General features: G+C 42.6%; 1 protein-coding gene across 8 annotated transcripts in view; it reads right to left on the bottom strand.

Annotated features, from left to right (window-relative positions):
- LOC135499323 (triple functional domain protein-like) overlaps positions 1 to 18993 on the bottom strand; it is a 145868-nt gene that overhangs the window by 89509 nt on the left and 37366 nt on the right. For 7 of the 8 annotated variants that reach the window (XM_064790067.1, XM_064790068.1, XM_064790065.1 and 4 more), the window contains 10 exons: positions 8978 to 9169; positions 8452 to 8621; positions 6992 to 7166; positions 6550 to 6711; positions 6003 to 6185; positions 3628 to 3747; positions 2841 to 3032; positions 2398 to 2541; positions 1899 to 2025; positions 71 to 186 (listed from right to left, as the gene is read on the bottom strand). In XM_064790067.1, the coding sequence (XP_064646137.1) occupies positions 71 to 186; positions 1899 to 2025; positions 2398 to 2541; positions 2841 to 3032; positions 3628 to 3747; positions 6003 to 6185; positions 6550 to 6711; positions 6992 to 7166; positions 8452 to 8621; positions 8978 to 9169 (1581 nt within the window). The remainder of the gene's footprint in view (positions 1 to 70; positions 187 to 1898; positions 2026 to 2397; positions 2542 to 2840; positions 3033 to 3627; positions 3748 to 6002; positions 6186 to 6549; positions 6712 to 6991; positions 7167 to 8451; positions 8622 to 8977; positions 9170 to 18993) is intronic. The other variant, XM_064790062.1, reaches the window with a different exon arrangement.

Raw genomic sequence — 18993 nt, 5'->3', positions numbered from 1 at the left:
TTGTTTTAAATTATCCCATATTTGTGTTCGAATTTGGTTGAACACTCGGATGGCCACTTCATTCACTCACCTGCTTCGCACTCCTCTCAAACATCACAAACTGCTGGCAATGATCGAGCTTACGTTTCCTCATCGTCCAGTATTCTAGCACCATGTTCTCCTGTTGAAGGAGTTGATCCAATGTCGCTGTAAAATCACACACGAGATACAGAATAGGCAAACGGAAAGGGATAAGACTACAAACACAAGTGGTGTCTTGACTGGTTTGAATGCATCGGGCAGACAGGTTCACAACAGCGCCATCGACATGTCGTGGATAATGCAAATGCCAGTAGTGTCTTCCCCGACTATTTTAAATGCATTGGGCCGACAAGTTCAAAAGAGCGCCACCTGAAAAAGGCTTAACACAAGATTCTGGCTGGTTCTGAGACTTAGGCGAAATTCACCAATATGCCAAATGAGAAGCTTTGTTGCAGGACTTCCTTCTTTATATTTTATATTGTGAGTGAGACAAATAGTTACACTAACAAGTGCTAAATCAACAATGCCACAAACGTGTAGGACTTCTATTTTCTTTCTCCTAGTTCTAATTATAATCAATGCCATTGTAGCCATATGGAGAGCGTGGGCTATTCAGATATCAAAGATGTACAAACATGCTCCAATCACAAATACACAGGCATCATCAGGTTTGCACACACTTTCCAAGCCATAACACATACTTCAACATTTTGCGTTCAAAATTTCATTCACAGACAGTACTGACTTTCGTCAGCTGAGCTAAAAACTATCAAAAATTATCAAATGATTAAAATTCTTTAAAATTCTCAAATTTATCAAAAGAATACTGATGTGTACAGGTGACAAGAGGAAGTCTAAAAATTTTCAAGAAAATGTCTAAAATGTTAATTGATGATTTTGTAAACTTATGATGGCACAAAAGCTTCTTAAGATAAATACCAGCATGAAAATTTGCATTCCACCACCATAGAAGAGAAGAGACATACTTCCACATCCATCTAACATAAATAACAAATTTTCATGCTTTTTTGAAAAAGTGTCAAAAATGCTGAGCTGACAATACAAACTCTTCCAAAATGAAAGATTTTCTTGAACGAATGAAGCTGAAATGTGCCACCATGAGTGGAATTTCCATCGAGTCCATCAAACTACTGTGAAATAGCCTTGATAAAGACACTTTTCGTCAGTGTCTTCTCAAAGAAGCGATGGGCTCTCATGAAATCACCAAAATGTGTCGATTCCCTGAATGTTTCTACTGACAAAAACTTAGATACACTCCAGCAAGGAATTCAACATCAAAGTTAAAAAGCATAGAACTATAAAGCAGACTGTTAGAAAGTACATATAGGTTAATAAGCGTCTTAAACAGAGTTTTCCTTTGAAAGGATCAGCAATATTTTGTGATTTGATCTGTAACATTTATGGTCAAGACAACATTTTGAGACTGATACTATTCAAGGTGTTTCGTTGGTTGACTGTGTAGAGATTTCAGGCTAGTCCAAGCGTTGGAAACGTTTGGTGTAGAGGAGGCAACTGATGAGAGCAAAGGCAAAGGCTTTAATCACGGCCATGATGTTGATAAACACCCTACAACTTTGTCACGATGGGAAGAACTTTGCGGTGATGTCGCCACATGTGAACAGGTTTTAGGCACAAGGTTGGTCTGGGGTCGGCATGGTATGTTTCTACACACCAAGTAAATTTCACTTTAAACCCTGATAAGATACTTCTTCACCTAAAATGAGTTCCCGATGGAAGATGTGACCAGAAATCTCAATGCAGTCCACCATGAAACAAGACACAGAAAACTCTGAACTTGAAAAACGTCATAAATGTTAATAGATCTAGACGAGCTGATTATGTAAATGTGTCCTGACCTTTGATATACTGACCTTTCACCTGCAGCTCGGGACTGCGGGCCTTCATTTGCATGCCGAGCGTATGCACGTTCCTGTTGACATACTTGAGGAACGTCTCGGCAGTACGCCGGGCGAGGGTACAGGCCTGGCAAGAGATAGGATAAAACGTTATTTCGAGAAAAATAATGCATTCTAGAATACCTTGGAATCCTGAATGATCTCGGAACGGCTAGATCAACTTGCCTCAGTGTCAGAGCTGTGACTGCCACAAGATTGAGAGAGTTCGTTTCAGCTTGTTGCTGATTTGGGTATATCATTACAAAGAAATTAAAGAAGCTCAGAAAAAACGAGCTGCCTGGGATTTGAACCACAGATCTTTGATTGCCAATCCATTGCTCAACTACTGAGCTGTAGAACCCCCGTTTTTCTGCACTGGATGAGATCATTATTACAGCTAGCTGATATTTTAGGTACAATATTGAATACCAGAGAAGATGAAGTCATCAAAATATACTACCTTCAAGAAGGCCTCTTTCTGCTCCAGATGTTTTGCCAAGAGCTGTGCGAGATATTGCGTCTTGTCCACGTTTGTCTTATCCGAGCCACACCAGTCCTCGTCACGCCTGTATTCCCGTTCCAGACTCTCGAGCACCGAGCAAACCTGAAGAAGAGATGGGTAGGGAATGAGCTGAACCCATTTCCGGACAATGCACTGTGTGAGAAAAGCTCTTCTCAAGTTGTGTTTAGGTCATAATGTGACCTCACCACATTGTGTTCTCTCCACTTGGACAAGATGGAACATGATGATTCCAGCCGCGAGGACCATGATGGTTTTGTTCCGCCTTGACGAAACGTCTTGGCGACATGACCCAACCCCTGCTGCACACCCCCTCAGCTCCCCTCCTGGGTGTGCCTCAGACTATGTGGATCACCTTCTCTCCATTCCGAACAAACTCTCACCTGTTCAGCTGTTTTATACCAATTCATGGAAGCCATCACAAGTTTGTGACGCTCCTCGGCATGATACATCAGCTGTTGCCACTTTTCCCGTACACTTTCGGCGATCGCTCGCACTTGGTCGGTCGCATAATGATCGGCATGTAACATTGAATCTGACTTCTGCGTGGCTTGTATGGCACTTTGGTGGGTTTTCTGAAACGGAAACATCTCACAATTAGCGCCAAAGAGCCCAGGTCAGCAGTCAGACAGAATCATTCATAATTTTCAAAGGCGACAAAAAAACTTTTTCACGAGCTCTTGCATATCTGATAGGAAAGAGGTTCTCATGTCAACTCTTTGTGTGATCAAAGAGTCACTCAACACCATCAAAGACAAGCAACATTTTAGATCTAACAGTGCATGGTGCTATTCTATTGTGCACATACTCACTCTTCCCAGCTTTGTAACGTGAAGAAAAGAATCAGAAGTCAAAGTGTGGCCTTGTCCACCACCACACTGAACCCTCACTGACAGACATGTCCACAAGACAACATGATATATTGAATGATTTAGGCTTTCAATGAGCGGCAGCAGAGAGCTTGTGATGACCATCACCATCAAAGATTCAGGACATGATATCTCAATAAACGAAAACCGCAAACGGAATTCAAGAACAGCTGGATTGCTGAGAACTGAAGTTTGACTTTCTGGATTCGACATGAAATAACATTTCTTGAGTTAAATAAGATCTATATCAAATAAAAATTTCTAAAATAAGATAAAGTTTTAACCGGAATTAAGTGTTTACCTCGATAGCCAGCTGAAAGTGTTCATGCTCCTTCTTGAGGAGTTCTGCTTCCTTGAGAGAATTCGGACACATGAAGGTCCCCATCAACATCGACTCGCCGTTACGGATCCAACACAACACCTGGAATATGTCACAAATACACACTATCAGAATTTCTCTCCTCTTGGAATGATCAAGGAGAACTATGTGTTACTTCCCAACAAGTCCAACCAAACTAAAAGAGAACACGAACATGGTCTTGTCCCCTAAAGTTTAGACATTTTTTTCTGACTGAAAGTCGACCAGAGTCAAAAGATGTTGCTCGAATTCACGCTGTTGCAGGTACTATACAAGAACACCCGGACCCCATTCACCTCACCATACCCACCCCTGAAGCCCCAAACCATGCAACCGTCAACCCACACGTCTGGCCTCTTCCTCCAGCTCTCTCAGCTGGACACACAGCTCCAGCGTGTTCCATTCATTCACGCTGGTGCAGGTACTATACAGGAACACCCGGACCCCATTCACCTCACCATACCCACCCCTGAAGTCCCAAACCACGCCACCATCCACCCTGGACACACAGCTCCAGCGTGTTCCATTCATTCACGCTGGTGCAGGTACTATACAGGAACACCCGGACCCCATTCACCTCACCATACCCACCCCTGAAGTCCCAAACCACGCCACCATCCACCCTGGACACACAGCTCCAGCGTGTTCCATTCATTCACGCTGGTGCAGGTACTATACAGGAACACCCGGACCCAATTCTCCTCACCATACCCACCGTGAAGTCCCAAACCACGCCACCATCCACCCACACGTCTGGCCTCTTCCTCCAGCTCTCTCAGCTGGACACACAGCTCCAGCGTGTTCCATTCATTCACGCTGTTGCAGGTACTATACAAGAACACCCGGACCCCATTCACCTCACCATACCCACCCCTGAAGCCCCAAACCACGCCACCGTCAACCCACATGTCTGGCCTCTTCCTCCAGCTCTCTCAACTGGACACACAGCTCCAGCGTGTTCCATTCATTCACGCTGGTGCTGGTACTATACAGGAACACCCAGACCCCATTCACCTCACCATACCCACCCTGAAGTCCCAAACCACGCAACCGTGAACCCACATGTCTGGCCTCTTCCTCCAACTCTCTCAGCTGGACACACAGCTCCAGCGTGTTCCATGCATTCACGCTGGTGCGAGTACTATACAGGAACACCTGGACCCCATTCTTCTCACCATACCCACCCCTGAAGTCCCAAACTACGCCACCATCCACCCACATGTCTGGCCTCTTCCTCCAGCTCTCTCAGCTGGACACACCACTCCAGCGTGTTCCATGAATTCACGCTGGTGCTGGTACTATACAAGAACACCCGGACCCCATTCTCCTCACCATACCCACCCCTGAAGTCCCAAACCATGCAACCGTTCACCCACATGTCTGGCCTCTTCCTCCAGCTCTCTCAGCTGGACACACAATTCCAGCGTGTTCCATGAATTCACGCTGGTGCAGGTACTATACAGGAACACCTGGACACCATTCACCTCACCATACCCACCCCTGAAGTCCCAAACCACACAACCGTCCACCCACACATCTGGCCTCTTCCTCCAGCTCTCTCAGCTGGACACACAGCTCCAGCGTATTCCATGCATTCACGCTGGTGCAGGTACCATACAAGAACACCCGGACCCCATTCACCTCACCATAACCACCCCTGAAGTCCCAAACCACACAACCGTCCACCCACATGTCTGGCCTCTTCCTCCAGCTCTCTCAGCTGGACACACAATTCCAGCGTGTTCCATGAATTCACGCTGGTGCAGGTACTATACAGGAACACCTGGACACCATTCACCTCACCATACCCACCCCTGAAGTCCCAAACCACACAACCGTCCACCCACACATCTGGCCTCTTCCTCCAGCTCTCTCAGCTGGACACACAGCTCCAGCGTGTTCCATGAATTCACGCTGGTGCAGGTACTATACAGGAACACCTGGACACCATTCACCTCACCATACCCACCCCTGAAGTCCCAAACCACACAACCGTCCACCCACACATCTGGCCTCTTCCTCCAGCTCTCTCAGCTGGACACACAGCTCCAGCGTGTTCCATGCATTCACGCTGGTGCAGGTACCATACAAGAACACCCGGACCCCATTCACCTCACCATAACCACCCCTGAAGTCCCAAACCACACAACCGTCCACCCACATGTCTGGCCTCTTCCTCCAGCTCTCTCAGCTGGACACACAGCTCCAGCGTGTTCCGTGCATTCACGCTTATGCAGGTACTATACAGGAACACCCAGGTCCAATTCACCTCACCATACCCACCCCTGAAGCCCCAAAAAACGCCACCATCCACTCACCTGTTTTGCCTCCTCCTCCAGCTGTTTCAACTGGACACACTGGTCAAGTGTGTTCCTCTTACTCTCGGCTATGTCTTCAAGCTCGCATTCCCGGTCATGAAGATACTCCAATAACAACTGGATCCTCGTCTGGGCATCATATTGAGCGTCTGCCATCAACTGGACGCCCGTTGACTCAAACAGCTGAAAGTGGTAAAAAGCCGTAATAAAACTCAATTTTGTTTATTTTGGTGTCGTTCTGATTAAAATTTGGCATCTTGCCAGAAAACCCATTTGTCTGCTACAGCAACATTTCAAGATTGTAATAATTGTGACCATTATTTCGACAGTTGTTTGTAGCTTAAAAGTTTGTTCTGGTAACTTTAGTGACAGTTCTGTCTGGCAATTGGCCATCCGATGCTGGCAGATAGTACAGTTATCAATCCAGCCTCAGGTTTCAACCAAAGTGACTGCTTCTTCTTCATCACATAAACAAGGAAAAATTAAGCAAGTGTTGTCTTATGAGTAAACATATTTTTCAAGTGTACACATCCAAACTACTTCATACCTGTAATAATTCCTGCCCTTTTTGTATCACATCCAGCGTAGTACTTTGCATATGCGACACACTGTCGTTATGCATATGTAATATTTGTTCCGCCCGCTGAAGCTCGTTACTAATCTCAAGGTGTTGAAGCTCTTCTGCCCACAGCTCGAGCTGAGATGAAATCTGGAAATGAAGATGGAAAGTTTAATGGCAGACGTCTCCAAAAGTCAGAGATATGAATCTATTCAAAATCGTCAAATATCCTCTCCCATAGTATCATCAATTCCATTCTAAACACATCCTTTCCAAGTGCAATGGAACATGCCTTCCAATTCCATACCGACCCCTACAGCATCCCCTCAAATACCTGTAAGCAGCAGACACAGGTCCAGACCAAATCGTTACAGTGGTCTCCTCCCCCCACCCCCCGCAGACAAAGCAATGCACTCCTACTAATACCAACATCTAAAGCCTCTCTCTCAAATATCCGCAGCTGCAAACACAGGTCCAACTTCATCTTCCGCTCGGCCCAGAGTTCCTCAAGTTCATTGCGAGTCTCGTTGAGTTTTTGTATCACACCATCAACGTGACCATAGTCACTGTTTGGTCCGGCTTTTTCTGCATCCATGTCAACACTCCTGGAATAAAAAGAAATACGGGTATTTAGGTTCAAGTCAACAACAGGCATTCCACACATTGCAATCTTATAGAGAACTCGCTCAAAGCACATCCTTGTACCTGTTTGCCCTGCCTGGGCAAAACAAGAGACGTATTATAGGTAGTCACAAGAGAGGATGCTGATGGACTCCTCCTTGGCCAGAGACCATGTCATCCTCCAACAAGGAACTTCACACCGGCTGGCGGCAGTAGTTAGTTAAGCTAGACAAATTTGATTAGCTGGACCAATTTGCCTTTCAGATGTAACTGACCAATCAAGTCTCACTTGTTGACGTGCTGACCTTGACCCTGTCACCCTGATCGTATCATGCGTCAAAACGTTCTTCAAATCATTCAAATTATTGACAACTAATTCAATTGTCAACACTGCCACCAATATTTAGGAGGCGATGATAGCAAATGTCATCGTGGAATCTCTTGGGTGCAGTTAGGGGTGTTGTAGGGTCAGGGATCAGGAACAGCGAAGCTCAATTCCAAATCATGAACTGTTGCAAAATGTATGAAACTTTGATGCCGGTCGTAATCTGCCAAAGATGGAGCCACTGGGGCTATTTGGCAAGAGCTAGAAACCGCAGTGATATGCAACACTGCCATTGCAGAAGAGGGAAAACGTGTGAAGTAGTAGGCTTGCAAAACAGCAGGAGGAAACATGGCTGGTAGTAGTTTTTATAAGATTCAACTCAGTTATTGGCACACTATATCCACTATGCGTTAGAGTAATTTGGCCTCCGTATTCAGGAATTAATAGATCAGCAAATGACATTTCTAAATCTCTGAGGAGCAATTCAGGATTTTAACTTATTTATTGAAGGTCTCCGACAAGATGGGGAGATTACGTGATAGATGCAATTGAATTCCAGATTAAAGTTATCGTCGGAGAGAGTTGGCGTGGTCGAGGCACTGGATCTCGAACACGGCCATGTTGAGAGATTATACTGTTGAATTCTCTTGGGTACAATTTGGGACTAGCAAGTCAAGCCTGTACGTGTATCAGCGATGGTAGTAAACATATATTGTATAACAAAAAGGCTGCCAAATCTCTTATTTGTCATGGCCGGCCCGAATTTGAAATGCTTCCACCTTGTCCATTATTTCATTATCCAGCCCCAGCATTGTAGACGGACGACTTGGTCCAGTGGTTCAGGTGTCTGACTCGTCATCCAAACGCAATGGGTTCAATACCTACATCTCTTGTGACCTGTGACCATGGACAAGGCACTTCATATGTTTTGACCGTAATCTCACCTGAGGTATTCTAATAAATTTTCACCCTCGGATGTCGTGTTGATGGCGGCATCTATAGTCAGATCTCGCTGCTGCTGAAACTGCGCGAGGAGGTCCTCCCCTTGCTCTATCGTATCCGCAACGCCAGCTGTTTTTAATTCTTGCTTGAGCTCATCAAACCATGAGGTTAACTGGAAAACAGAGGACTTGATGGTTAAGTGTCATGCACAAGGACACACATATGAAACAGTGGTGTTGAAGAGTTGAAACTACAACCACAGGGTTATGAGCCAATCGTTCTGACTCAATCAACCTGTGATCTTGCAAATAGGAAGTCATTTTGAGTTCCTTTGGCACCACACCACTAATCCGTGCGACTCTTTGAAGAGACCTTAATTCAGGAAATTGGGAGCTCCTGTCGCAACAAAAGAAGAACATACCTAAAGCATGGGAGTTCAGAGTTCAGCACCATCTAGGACGTTATTAGCCCTATGAAGAATACTGTGCAATATTCAGACAGAACGTAGGAGGAAACCGGAGAACGTACCTCTTTTACGTGCGTGTAGAAGGCAACGGACATGTCCAGCACATTCCTCCGCCGTTCAATGGCCTGCAGGAACTTCTGCATACGCTCCTCGAGGTCCCGAGCCTCTTTGTAGATTTCCTGCGGGTTGCATTCTCCCGTGTGGGCAAGCTCTTCCGCAGCGACTAGAAGTTTGTCCGCGTTCGTGATCGTGTTCTAAAAGATATAAGTTAGACATATGGCTTGCTTAAATTGGTGGTAAAAATTTTGCCTTTTAGGAAATTGTAGTTCAGAGGTGATCTTAGGAATGTGCCAGAGGTTGTTCACATTCATGATTACCTCAGTCCAACGCCCATTTATACCCTGGTAGTCTGTTCTCTGGAAGTAAGAAATTGGCATTCACTTCGTTTTGAAAGAGGTCTAATTGCTTTAGAATTTCAAGTTCTAGCCAAAATCACAGTGCCTATGGTCAACCCTTGATTAAGACATCTAACATCCAATTCCAAGGAAGGACTACCACCTATGATATCTCTGTCTCCCCGCAAGAACCAGACACCTTGATAGAGGAAAGAAGCTCTATCTTTTCGGTCAAACATCCTTTGAAAGAATTACGAATCCCTATTTTAAGCCATTACTACTTGTAACAACCTGTCAGGAAAACATAGATAATGCAAAATAGTTGATATCTGCATTATCTTTCAGCATCCGAAAGTAGAAATGATGAGATACTGAAGAAACTGAGCAGGCCAGCTGCTCGCTACGATAGAGCACCGATAGAGCACCGGGTGGCAATCTTGAAACCCAGGTGTGTGTTTAGTAATCATTTTAGATAAAAGTTATGGATTTTTTATTGCTGACTAGGTAGTTTTTCTTGAAAATTGGATTCAACTGCAAAGCCAAGTTCCTTCCCATAAGATGAAATATTCCTACCCTAGATATGGACACAATCAATTTCTAAGACAGGAGCTTTAGGAAATTTGGAAAATCGAGCCCTTGCCTTCCAAAGGCAAAAGAGAAGAACAAGCCAACCAGATCACTTCAGCACAGCCTTTTTGGCCCAAGGCATTAACTCCGATCAAATAGTGTGCGCTATCAAATCATCATGTGGCAGAAACGTTAAGATAAAAGTCAGCTGAAATGCATGAGGAAAGATTTACTCATGGGGAAGTTTTGCCCCGAGGAGAAGTGGCCACCTGAAACCTACAATCTTAAATCAAAAAAGAAACTTAACCTCCAGATGCCTCAAAAAGATTCACTGAGTCACCAACTCAAATTGATATTTGATTGCCTGAGCTGAAGAAATATAGACAGCTTCTTGTCTGAATTGTGTGAAAAAAACACTTTCTAGTTCAGCTAAGCATTACAATTTTCCAAATTGGAAAAATGAACAGTACCTGAATGATTCACTGGTTTGGAAGTCAAACGATTACAACTTATGGAAAAACGGGTCCATTTTACAACACTCTGGTCTCAAATTTCTCCAGGATTTCCAGTCAATATGCGAACAAATGCTACTTTGCACGGAAATAAAAACATTTTCACTCCATCCGCAACTGATAGTGATATTAACTCAAGCTCTATCAATCATGTCTGCAAACATGGAGAAATTAAAAGTACTTCATTGTCAAACATTACACAATCATTAAACTGCAGTTGGTACATGAGCTCTTCAAGTGTGGCACGAAAAATTGAAAACTTGGCTCGAGTGCTCCTTCAGAATTTCTCATGGCCATTGTTGGCAGTTTTTGAACACAATGATGATACAGTTGTGATGTGGTTACAAAACAGTGAGTGTATACGCGTGTACGTTGCTCATTTTAGAAATTTGCAGTTTTGAGGTCAAACAGTGTTTATTTTTTAGCTCAATGTGTTCATTTGGGGACTGAAAGTGTGTGTTTGAGAGCTCCAGGTGTTTATTTGCAAACTGAAACCATAATAGTGTTCACTTGCGAGCTCCATGTATTTATTTGCAAGCTGAAGCCATAAAGGTGTTCACTTGCGAGCTCCATGCATTTATTTGCAAGCTGAAGCCATAATGGTGTTCACTTGTGAGCTCCATGTATTAACTTGCAAGCTGAAGCCATAATGGTGTTCACTTGCGAGCTCCACGCATTTATTTGCAAGCTGAAGCCATAAAGGTGTTCACTTGCGAGATCCAAGTGTTTATTTGCAAGCTAAAGCCATAATGGTGTTCACTTGCAAGATCCAAGTGTTTATTTGCAAGCTGAAGCCATAATGGTGTTCACTTGCAAACTCCATGTATTCATTTGCAAGCTAAAGCCATAACGGTGTTCACTTGCGAGATCCAAGTGTTTATTTGCAAGTTCAGATTGTATATCAGGGAGCTCAAACTATTTATTTGTGAGCTCAAATAGTGGCGAGCTCAAAGCCCCCACCCTCCGTCTTTTCCTGAATCCTGGATTCTTCTCTAAATGTATTTCAAAAGTTGCGTCAGATAATGTTAGTCTCAACATGATAATGATAATATTATTGAATTTGATATATGTAGATAAGTCAGAATTGTATAGTACAGTAATAGGACATGTACAGTGTTGTTCAGGCGCAGCAGGTGTCAACAAGCTACTCAACAAATGATTCCATCAATACGGTAATACGGCATACACACTTAGGAGGCATGTTATCTACATGTACAATGGGATAGATAATTTACGTTTGAAATTAACCCATCCTAGCGCCTGCCTCTAACTATTCATATGTACGATATTCTGATAGTCATATTCATACACTATCAACCTAGGTCTAGGATAGTTACGAACTTAGGGAACTGGGAATCAAACCAAAACAGTTAAATTCAGGACATCCTATTAAGATTGGAACCACTAAAGCAACGCCAACATTCTAGATTGGTTTATCACCCTCGATCTAGAAGAGTTACAAACTCCCAGCAAAACAGCCACAGTAATCAATATAGCTTTTGAAGAATATTGTAAGATCCGATGTTAACATGGTCGTTTCTCAGCAAGCATGTTTGAACGTCCCGCAAGGAGTAGTCCTCGCATAGTTTTTACTTGTTTTTAGCTTGCCCACAACAGTTCGAGACATTCTGCAGTAATCATTTTCATGTTCATTCCATAAGATAGAGAATGTTCTCTTAAAGGCCAACTATGTTCGTTCAAAAATTTAAAAAATTGAAATCAAATTTTAAAAATTTCAAATTTTGTAAATATGAACTGTGCATAAATTTCAAGAATGCTCTTTCAGTAGACATACACAAATACTATACATACCAACTTTCAGCGAATTTGCATGTACCATAACTCCAATATCACATTTTCTTTTTTCCTGAGCCAACACTGAATATACATGTAATGAACATGAATGGAGTACCCCTGTAACATGTTCGGGGTGGGGGGGGGGGGGGGGGTTATGACTTATTTCTTCTGATCTACCACTGCTCTACTTCACCATGGTCACAAACTGGTATGAAGGTCAAACCAACAACATTCCAGGCATACTTTGAGGATACTGGCCAGAGATAGAATTCAAAATAACTTTTTACAAAATGCTAAAAATAATGAAGTGTTTCTGTCATGTTGCATCTCTTTCAACGACTCCGCACATGACATTCAAACAAACAACCATAACGATCCTTGTAATTAATATGCGTATAAACGCTTTCATTAATTGGGGAGATAACGATTACATATAATGACATAGGATGGTGTTTTTGCCACCGAATATTGCACTCATTTGATATGTCGTAGTACATTTCTGTTCATCCTGTTTTGACAGAGAAACTGTGAAATTGTTACACGCGAAAACTGCAAAAACGTATTGCATGTTGTTTTTGTGTTTAGCTTGTTCCAATTATGGCTTGAATGTTTTCTTCTTCTGTGGGTGGAGGTGATGGGAGGGCTGGATTTGGAAACAGGGACTTCAGGTTCTACTGCCTTGAAAGTGCAGCCTAGTCGCGTGCCCGAAATGAAATCAGCAGAATAGAATTTCAAAATCCTCTGGAGGTGAAGTGACGATCCGCTTAACTCTTTCAAGCAAGGTTGCGTCCTGACTGAACTGTATGCAGCTTTAGACTTGGTGAAAGAAGATGCACATTGCTGTAGGTATCCATTCCATTCATAACTTCTCATTTGCACTAAGCTTTTTACAACAGTAACATTCCTGTACTCCATGACTAATTGACCAGTTCATTCCAGAGAGACTTTTTTCTCATCACTAACATTATACATTGATAAATTTCTTTCTTATAGAACTGGTAGGAACGGATATTTCCGTCAACGGAAATTCAAATTCATTTTAAACAACAGACTTATGATCAGTAGCCAAAAGAAGGAAATCCAGGCAAGGTAAGGGAGGGGGGAAGATGTTCCCAGGACCACAAAAACAAGTTTTTTTTAAAGGATTTAGCAGATTGATAAAGGCGGAACGAAGTGTTTTGCCAGCACACCCCCCCCCACCCATGGCGTCCTGAACCCTATTGGGCAGCTGGCCTTTGCCAGAATTTTAATCATATTTTCATTGCTCCATCACAGACGAGCTCACAAGTATATAGTTATAGAATATCTATAAAACCTACATGTAGATTTATACAGTGAAGAATTGATTTTCGGTGGTGCCTAAACCTAGCCAGGGTCTCCCATACATTGGGTCACACCATAACACTTAGGTTTAGTTTTCTAGAACAGAAAATATGATGTTATTCTGAAATGTCTACAATTCAAGGATCAAACAATGATCATATGCCATGACACCTTAACTCTTAAAAATCATAAGATAATTGGACATAATTGGGTACAGCTCAAACTGCAGTGGTACAAATTCTCACCAAAGTCACTGCATAGCTGTCAAATTTGCTTAGAGCTACCATCTTAAATCTCATGAAAGTGACAATACACTATACATGTACTTGTAATAGATTTCGACTGCAATAATTCAAGTGACATTTTGACTTATTTTTAAGTGCCGCTTCCTGAAACACTATTAGAGTGTCTCACAGCAGTCACTACCATGTTTACATTTAAACTCCACAACATACCACAACAAATTTTCAATTTAAATTTTGAGAACTTACACGTGCATATGAGAAAATATGTATCCTGATCACGTAGAATAATCCACAGTTTAAAATTATACGTAATCCAAATACATGTCGAAGAAATTCATCAGATGTTGGGACTGTCCAAAAAAATATCGAAACTAGGTCAGTGATATGGAAGGAGAATCCGTAATAGATGAGACCATTTGATGGAGGGATGTGAGGTGGGAGATTCCCATGGCTGACTCAAGGCAGTCAATGTTGTTTGCCTCGAGATCAGGATACGAGCGCTGAGTCACCCCCATGCTAAATTGATAAACCCTTTCCAAAAGAATTCCGGAGATTTGCTTTCTTTGTTAACGTGTTAGCATAAGGGACAAAATAACGATCATCTCAAGGGTGTCAGCCAATTAATCAAGAACGGGAAGGGGAAGGGGTTATTTCTGAACTGCCAATTTGTAGCGAGGTGCAGCGCAAGAATGTCTTAACGATGCCAAAATGAAGATGGGTGGGATCTTTTGCTATTTTGGTACTGAAGATTTCCTTTGATGTTGATTTTGTTTCATCAACAAGATTGAACAAAGATATTTTTTTCATCATTTTGGTTTGTTGACCTTCTTCAAATCAGTGGATTCAGCATTCAAGACCTTACCATACTCACTTCTGATTTCTAGATTAAGACACAGAATTTAATAACCTCACATCAGAACCAAAGTCACAGATTCACTTGGCGAGATTTATATTTCATTTTGGTTTCATCTCTTGGAATTTCTCGCCCAGACGATCCAGACCCTAAAATGCAATCTTGCTTTTTCAAAACATAATCAGACTTTGACTTCATCAGTTGCTGCACAAACAACATTTCCACTCTGACAAGAGCATCAAAAGCAACGAACTAATGAAATCAGTTGTGCCACGTTCAGTGGTGGGAGCATGGTTAGATGGTTTAAAAGTGACGACAGCCCATGAATCTACAGGAAGGAAGTTGTCACTTGCAGATCACCAAAAAATTAGCATCTGGTGGAATTTTAGCTACAAGAATCCACCCCCACATAAACAAGACCAGGTAACAGCAACACAAGATATTACCCTGATTTATATCGATGCAGCAGATACTAATGACGGACAGCTAAGACTGACTTCCGATACAATCAACTCAGCTTGATGTGGAAACACACCAAATTGATACAGGGTTTCAGGAGAGCTACATGTCGGAGGGAATACTCCATGATTTTGTTTGTGTCTCAATAGCTTTTATCAAAGTGTAGTCATTGCCGTTACATACTACTAGACTTGAAGAAACATGGCCAGTTGCTATTTGGTTTGGTACAGATACAATGCCAGTACCTACTCGGTTGGTTTGGTACAGATACAATGCCAGTACCTACTCGGTTGGGCGCTAGGTGATACTCTGATACATCAGGCCTAATGACTAGCAGATGGTAAGTTGATCAATTGGTCTGATCGGGATCAGTACTGAATCACGTGGAGGATGGAGGTAACAAAAGCGTGGTATTTTGAGGATGACAGCATCGTGAATGCCTAAGCCACCTGCCTTTGGAGATGGGATGTAAATACAAAGTCAACTAGGTGTCTCCATCTACAATGAAACTAAAAGACTAGAGTGATTGGTGGGAGGCCTGGAAAGTCACAGGAGATGGCCTTGGACAATTCACTTTACTTTCAATTAGGCTGTGATAAAACAGTTGAATTGATCAAATCAAGGATGAACACTCTCATACAGTTCCGGTCACAAGTAATCCTCCACTACAGTGTTCCACAACAGTATGTCCCACCTTGCATGCTTTCAGATACATGACAAATGTCATTTAAACATTATCTGTCAATCAGTCAAAAGCCTAAAATTAGCTTGAAAAGCAAAACGGATCAAAACATTTATGCAAGTATCAATTCGTGTCTTGTACCCCCCTTCCTCAAGGGTACGACACCTTATCACCCTATAACGACATCTTAAGGCTCAAGCATCACCCTTTTTTCACCAAGGCTACTTTTTCTTTCGTCAAGACATCACCATCAACAATATATCAGTTGTCACCATCATATAAAGTAACCGGACTAATTTTACTGGGTAAGGCTGTATGTTCGACAAGACATCGACACATTAGCATCCTTATTCTTTCCAGCTTCGCCAAATTTTCACTGAAGGAAATATAAACACTACTCAAGCATCGGCAAAGATTAGTGGTGATAGCTCAACTACCCTTGAGGAGGGGGGGTACAAGAAACGAATTGATACTTGCATTACCTCGACATCAATCTCGGGTTTAGCACTGTATGATCCCATCTTGAACCTTAAGGTTAATCTCCACAGGTGATAATCCAGCAATGACAGAATCCAAGCTGTGGATTTATATGATCACATATTGTAACTTTGTGTCATAATAGTTTATCTTTCAAGATGCATCCTAGATCTCGATGGCCTAGTGGTCAAGGCGCCCGCCTCATGAACGGAAGGTCGAAGGTTCGAGGCCCGCTGGTAACCTCTTTCCGATGCGGCCGGTTGGTTAGCCGCCAGCTAGTTAAATATAGGGTACAAACTGCCTTCTCGCTAGGCGCCTGGCACTAGCGACAGGAGTTTGGAAGTAAAGAGTGTCTCATAAGCCAGAAAGCTGGCTGGCCCTTTCATTAGGGGTGACACTATAATAAACAAACTTTTTTATATAAGAACTAAATCCAACATTTTACCAAAATGCCCCATCACAAGTGTTCAGGAACCTCCATTAGCCTTTTGATGAATAACATAATTTTGTCATATTTTTATCTGGTGATGCAAAACGGTGAGCATCAAGGATGTTTACATTCCACAACGATCAAGAAAATTCCGCCGAAATGACTTTTAAATAAATTTCAAGCCTATGAAGACTATGAGATGCACCCATTAGACATCCATGACAGTTCAATGTCACACAATCCATCTGATCCAATCAAACTCAAGTGAATATTGGAATTTCCAAAAACCTGAGAAAACACGCCACATGACTTGCACAGATCCTAGAAATCACTGACTGGCACATCCGAAGCAACAATAACACAAACATTTCAGCACCAGATACATCAAAACCTGCAAAACTCCTAATTGGGACACTTTTTCCTACAAAAGTTTAAAATAAGATTTCCAAGTTGTCTCCAAACTAAGAAATTACATCCAACTCTGAATCGTACAAACTATGACTAACTTAAACGACCCGGCATCTCAGCCACCATCGACGATCCATTAATACCCAGGATGCACCAGTCAGGGAACAACACACACGACAACTACGCTGGTCGTCATGGACATGTTGGATGGCATTTGTTTTCAAGTCACCAGAAAGTGATCGGTGGATTAATAGTCGATTTAGATATTGGGGTGTATCCGCAGAAAGAGGCAAAGGCTTCAAAGAAATGTGTTGACTTGGAAATATCTACAGTACTGTCCAGAAGTAACATCCCATGACACCCACCACAATCTACCATCTCACATCAGTACGTGTAAGATGAAACCCTGTGGGGTAATTTTTACAAGTGAGGACCCAGTAACATGCCTTTACGCAGTGCATGTCTGAACTCCCTTCAGACACGCTTAGAGTGCTGTGCACAGCATGTGAAGGAACTACTGAGCAGTATCCTACCCACTGCTGCTCGGCTACTCTACTAATTTACAATCAATAAGAAAGTCAAAATAAATCATCTGAATTTGAATACCAGACCACCGTCAAAGGAGTCAAGAATTATGGTACATCATACTTCATAGCAAATCAGACCATCCAACAACAAAAAAATCAGAGAAAGAAATACCACTGATAAGACTGGTACAGTAAATCATATTATCAAAATAATGGTCTTCCGACATGTTATACCACGTCACCTGGGACCTCGTTAACAATTGTTTCAATTGGCGTAAACGTTAATTGCCTTTGTCTAACCTTCCAACTTGGGGATATTATCGTTCTATTCAATGGCAGATTATCGTGTCTGTGACACTGCAAAAGTAACTCGATGACACAACCAGCCCAAGGGACTTCAAAGTGACACCAAGGAACACCACAGAAAGTAATGAAATCAAACTCTTCCACTTTTTATGAAGTCGATTTTCATTATGTTCTGACCAGATAACGGCTTGTGACCTGAAACAACGTCAAGGTTTGATTACTGGGTGTGTGAGTCAGAGGTTTTACGATTTTGGAGATAAGCGGAAGTGATGATTTCTGTCGTTTATATCACAGCATGCTAGTAGAACCTCTCTCCTAAGGACACTAGTTTTGGTCCAAAATTGGTTGTTTCCAATCAATTTGACCTCTCTAATCAGGACACCTCTCTATCAAGTTCAGCACTTAATAGCAGTCACGAGGGTGACCTGATGGAGAGTTTCAACTTTACCTCAAACCCTGCGCAATCTGTTTGAGGTGTTCTGATATGAATCTGGTTGTAATGACTGGCCATGAGCTCGAGACCATTCCGAGATGATTTCATGGACGAGTCCACACTTCATCCCTTGGGAGGCTGCATGACTGGCCTGTCACACATCACAAATTAATTTCCAATACGTCACGAGTTAAAAGGTCTCAATCATATTCTATGGAGTACGGTGCTGTTGATTTCTTCGGCAAATGGAAGGGCTGCACAATTTGGAAAATTGTTGGCCTCACCTCTCAAGCTTTTCAGCCTACTGTCTGGTCAATCAAAACATGCTCTGTGTATGAGGAGAAGGTATGATGTTAACACAGTAGCACCTCTCTATTATTTAGGACACCAATGCTGTCCTTATGAAAGGTGTCCTGATCGCACAGGTCATTTTGGGACCAGACGCAGTGTTCTTTCAGTAGAGAGGGGCCCACTGCTAAGGAGGGTTTCACTGTACCTAGCTATCAGAGTGCCATCCACGTCGAGGTTTGCAGGCTTGTGAGCCTGTAACAGGGAAATCGAGGTCCTTCTGATCCAGTGGCTCAGGGTCATGATATTCTTGACATAACCTTTCTGCTCACACACAGTCTTAGAGATATGAAACCTGGTTATGCTGGTATTAACT

This window comes from Lineus longissimus, chromosome 15 (genome assembly GCF_910592395.1).
Source record: "Lineus longissimus chromosome 15, tnLinLong1.2, whole genome shotgun sequence".
Classification (NCBI taxonomy): domain Eukaryota; kingdom Metazoa; phylum Nemertea; class Pilidiophora; order Heteronemertea; family Lineidae; genus Lineus; species Lineus longissimus.
This window is presented reverse-complemented; position numbering and strand designations above follow the sequence as displayed.